This window comes from Salvia miltiorrhiza, chromosome 8 (genome assembly GCF_028751815.1).
Source record: "Salvia miltiorrhiza cultivar Shanhuang (shh) chromosome 8, IMPLAD_Smil_shh, whole genome shotgun sequence".
NCBI classification, from domain to species: domain Eukaryota; kingdom Viridiplantae; phylum Streptophyta; class Magnoliopsida; order Lamiales; family Lamiaceae; genus Salvia; species Salvia miltiorrhiza.
This window is the reverse complement of record NC_080394.1, coordinates 20,615,354-20,620,221: the sequence shown is the minus strand read 5'-3', so window position 1 is coordinate 20,620,221 and position 4,868 is coordinate 20,615,354. Positions and strand designations below refer to the sequence as shown.

Below are 4,868 nucleotides of genomic sequence, written 5' to 3'. Positions count from 1 at the left end.
ATAAGTTATTGTAATATACTTATCTAATATTTATTAAAAATCATATCATCAAAAGTGATGCGCACTCTTAAAAGAATAGATTAAGTATCGGGTAATCAAATCGCTCATTGTAATGCACAATATTCGCGAAATCTTACTCAGTTTGAATGTTGGATTTGTAATTTCACGAGTTAGCTTACTGATATTATGTCGAATAATTTCTCATGAATGAAAATTGATACCGTCTCAAAAAAAAAAAAAAGATTAAGTGTTACGTAACTTTGAACCCTATAACAAAAGTTACACAAATTTTGAATCCTTAGTCATGAGATGTCACTAGGCAATTGTAGTAATTTAAAAAAAATGGCAAAGCAAGTGACAATGAAAGAGAGAGACAAGCAAGCAGCATTAGAATTCAACATCCAAATGAAAATTGGAAAATAATTCCCAATCCCCAAGCACAGCCAAAGGTACAAACCATCAATGCAGAAAATGGGCAGCCAATCAGGAGCACTCCTCCTTCTCCTCTTGTTGATCCAGTTGACTTTGTGCTCCCACTCCGTCGCCACCTACAGACCATGCCAGCCGCCGCGCCACCACTCCTATCCCTTCTGCAACACCTCCCTCCCGCTGAAATCCCGCGCCCGCTCCCTAATCTCCCTCCTCACCCTCCCGGAGAAGATCCAGCAGCTCTCCAACAACGCCTCCGCCGTGCCCCGCCTCGGCATTCCCTCATACGAGTGGTGGTCTGAATCCCTCCACGGCATCGCCTCCAACGGCCCCGGCGTCTCCTTCAACGGCACCATCACCTCCGCCACGGGCTTCCCCCAGGTCATCCTCGCCTCCTCCGCCTTCAACCGCAGCCTATGGGCGGCGGTGGCCTCCGCCATCGCCGTCGAGGCCAAAGCAATGCACAATGCGGGGCAGGCCGGGCTCACCTATTGGGCGCCCAATATCAACATCTTCAGGGACCCCAGGTGGGGAAGGGGCCAGGAGACGCCGGGGGAGGACCCCATGGTCACCTCGGCTTACGCCGTCGAGTATGTCAGAGCTTTTCAGGGGGAGTACCACCGCGCAGCGGAGGGGTACAAGTATGGGCTGCAGAGGAGAGCTTTGGGATTGGGGGATGATGATGGGATGATGCTGTCTCTTTCTGCTTGCTGCAAGCATTTCACTGCTTATGATTTGGAGAAATGGAGGCAGTTTGCTAGATACAACTTCAATGCTCTGGTAACGTTCTTTCTTCACTACTTCTTTTTAACTTCTCTATAGCCTTTAGCTATAGCTTGGTTCATTGTAATGGAATCCTTAGAAGCTTTATGTATTTTGATCTATGCATAATATATTGATTATTTTTCTTGTATCAAATGAAGATAGCTAGAGGCTTAATACAACTATTTGTCAAATATAGTAATGAAATATGTATCGTATCTAGTTAGTAATTTTGTATTTTAAAGTTAAAATCATTTAAGGTGCTTGTTCACGGGCTAACTAGTAACTACCTTTACTAAACGCAGTCAAACAAGCTTATATTGATCCGAGATCCCAGTAGCTCACAGCTAATTAGCTTGGTTCATTTTGATAGCCTTTTAAGTTTTGTTTTTGAGAAGTTTGCTGCAGCTGCTATTTTATTTGGTTGAAATTATATGCTTGTTGATGTATATAGTCGAACAATATTTATTAGCTTCATGCTTGTAGTAACTCATAACGCCATTATTCTTCGGCTGTTAAAAAATGTTCCTTTTCTGCATCATGAAATATATATTGGCCCAATGAGAGTGATGATGTAGTTGGTTGAAATGCAAATAGCATAATTCGCTTAAAGGAAATTGAGAGCTAGCTCTGAATATCTATGTGTATATTAGGTAAGTGATCAGGACATGGCAGATACATACCAAGCACCATTCAGGAGCTGCATCCTGCAGGGTAATGCCAGTTGCTTGATGTGTTCCTACAATTCCGTTAATGGGATTCCAGCATGTGCAGATCGTGATCTCTTACAAAAAGCTCGAACTGACTGGAATTTCAGAGGGTGATTGGTATTTTTGAATATCTTCTTGTCTAATGAAATGAAACGATTTTAAAATATCCTCAATGCTGTGACATCATACAGATACATCACCTCCGACTGTGATGCTGTGGCTACCATTTACGAATATCAGAACTATACAAAGTCTCCCGAGGATGCTGTTGCAGCTGCTTTGAAAGCAGGTTTTGATTAAGCTGTGCTCTGTGACATCTGAAAAATTTGTTGATTTCTTTCTTTCTTATCTAGTTTTTGATTTTATTTTTTCCAGGAACTGACATAAACTGTGGAACTTATATGTTGCATCACATGATGTCTGCATTTGAGCAAGGGAAGGTTTCAGAGGAAGATATAGATAAGGCGCTACTCAATCTGTTTCTTGTTCAGCTCCGGCTTGGACTCTTCGATGGAGAGGCTGCAAGAAATCGTTTTAGAGGATTGGGGCCGAAAGATGTCTGCTCTTCAGAGCACAGGAAATTGGCTCTTGAAGCAACTCGGCAGGGTATTGTGCTTCTGAAAAATGAGCAGAAGTTTCTTCCCTTAAACAAACACGTCGTCTCGTCATTGGCTGTTATTGGTCCACTGGCTAATTCGACCGATCTTGGAGGTGGCTATACAGGTATGAGTCTTGTTCAAGATTTCATTTGTTTGATCGTTTCATGACTTCATTTGTTCATTTTGTGACAAGTATATTGTTGTAATAATAATGGTTAAGTAACAGCTGAAGAAAACATTTTTCTTCAACAATTAGTTTTTATTTATGTAGGGATTCCATGCAAGCCAATAAGCATTATGGAAGGACTGAAAGGATATGTAAAGGATATCTATCATGCTGCTGGTTGCCAAGACGTATCCTGCAATTCAACGGCTGGTTTTGCAGAAGCTGTCTCCGCTGCTAAGAAATCTGATTATGTGATTGTTGTAGCTGGGATAGATCTGTCTCAAGAAACCGAGGATCATGATAGATATAGCCTTCTGCTACCGGGGTATCAGATGGAACTCGTCACTGCTGTTGCTGCTGTAAGTAAAAACCCCGTGATTTTAGTTCTCACTGGCGGTGGACCACTGGACGTGTCCTTTGCTGTTGGAGATCCACGCGTTGGCAGCATTCTTTGGATTGGTTATCCCGGAGAGACTGGTGGCACCGCCCTCTCACAGATCATCTTCGGACACTATAATCCAGGTTGGTAGTCATTCGAATTTTCATAGCTAGGGTTATTGCTTTTCCACTCTCCCTTATAAGGCCTTTTAAGGGAGGAATGAGCCCAATATCCATTTCTAACAGTAGGAATGATTCGACTTATGGGAATAACAGGTGGAAGACTAACCATGACCTGGTATCCGGAGTCGTTCACGAGGGTGCCAATGAATGACATGAACATGAGAGCAGATCCATCTCGTAACTATCCGGGAAGAACTTACCGGTTCTACACGGGAGACAGAGTGTATGGGTTTGGTTACGGGCTGAGTTACACGAGCTTCACGTACAAGCTCACATCAGCACCGTTGAAATTGAGGTTGCCGGTATCCATCAAGGGTAGGCGGAAGAGGAAGTTGGTGGGCAAGGAGTATATCTACGTTGATGAGGTAGCGTATTGCAGCTCGTTGAGGTTCGAGGTGCAGATTTCCGTGAGCAACGATGGAGATGTTGAGGGGAGCGAAGTGGTGCTTCTGTTTGGTAAAGCGGCGAAGAGATTGAAAGGGCGTCCAGAAATGCAGCTAGTCGGATTTGAGCGCGTCCACATCTTGCGACGCGAGAGCGCTGAAACGAGGTTCGTTGTGGATCCTTGCGAGCATCTGAGCTATGCGGATGAGGATGGGAAGAGAGTGTTGGCTATGGGAGATCATCTTCTTATATCACACACCATCGAGCACATTGTTTCCATACAGATATGACAAACCTGCACTCTTTCTTCTCTCATCAACAGATATCTGCAACAAATTGTGAAGCGCATACATTTGTTCTTAATTGGTTTCCACATTATCCTAATTGATTTCTTCTCCATTGTGTGCGTGTTTTGGCCTAAATCTGCAGGCAGGAAAGTTTACATTTCTTATTTTATTTTATTTTATTTTATTTTTGAGGCATTCTTGTGTGCTCCATGACACTAACACTAACATTATTTTGAAATGACACTAATACTATTTTGTTTTACAAATAACACTATTGCATTAAATGACACTAACACTAATACTATCTTGAAATGACACTAACACTATTCTGTTTTACAAATGACACTATCATATTATATAAATAACATTGTCGCGAAATGACACTAACATTATAACATGATAGTGTTATTTGTAAAACAAAATACTGTTAGTGTCATTTCAAGATAGTGTTAATGTTAGTGTTATTTAATATAAGTGTTAGTGTCATGGAGCACGGTGCTCCATGGAGCACACAAGAATTTGCGTTTATTTTTTATGTATATGAATTTCTTTGAGAAAAATAGGTTAGTTCTAAAATATTAAAATTTAGGTCTTGTTTTCATCATTCAAGGCACTTGACCTCGTATTACATAAAAAGAAAGATTAAATAGGGGTCCTTTGAACATAATTAATAATACAAGTAATGCTGAAATGGAAATTTTATTGAAAAAAAGAAAGTTCAAAAACCCTTGAAACAGGCGCAGACTAAGGGACGAGCCTAAAAAAAAAAAGCTCAAACAAATAAACGAACACTATCCCTAAAAAAGGGGAACGAAACCACAAGACAGAAAGCAAACAAAAACCACGCGGGAAAGGGGCGGAAAAACCCAGCCCCTAAAGCCCGAAACAAGACCAAAAACGAAAAACCGCAAACAAATGAACGGCCAAGCAGCAACGCGAGAGAACAATAGAAGCAGGGGCACTCGAAACG

At 41.7% G+C, this 4,868-nt stretch overlaps 1 protein-coding gene across 1 annotated transcript; it reads left to right on the top strand.

Annotated features, from left to right (window-relative positions):
• Nucleotides 1-305: 305 nt before the first annotated feature.
• Nucleotides 306-4,010, top strand: LOC131001773 (probable beta-D-xylosidase 6). Its single transcript, XM_057928352.1, has 6 exons — nucleotides 306-1,209; nucleotides 1,845-2,011; nucleotides 2,093-2,190; nucleotides 2,277-2,624; nucleotides 2,772-3,188; nucleotides 3,321-4,010. Exons 1-6 carry the CDS (start codon nucleotides 463-465, stop codon nucleotides 3,899-3,901), a joined length of 2,358 nt encoding a protein of 785 aa, XP_057784335.1. The 5' UTR covers nucleotides 306-462; the 3' UTR covers nucleotides 3,902-4,010.
• Nucleotides 4,011-4,868: the final 858 nt, after the last annotated feature.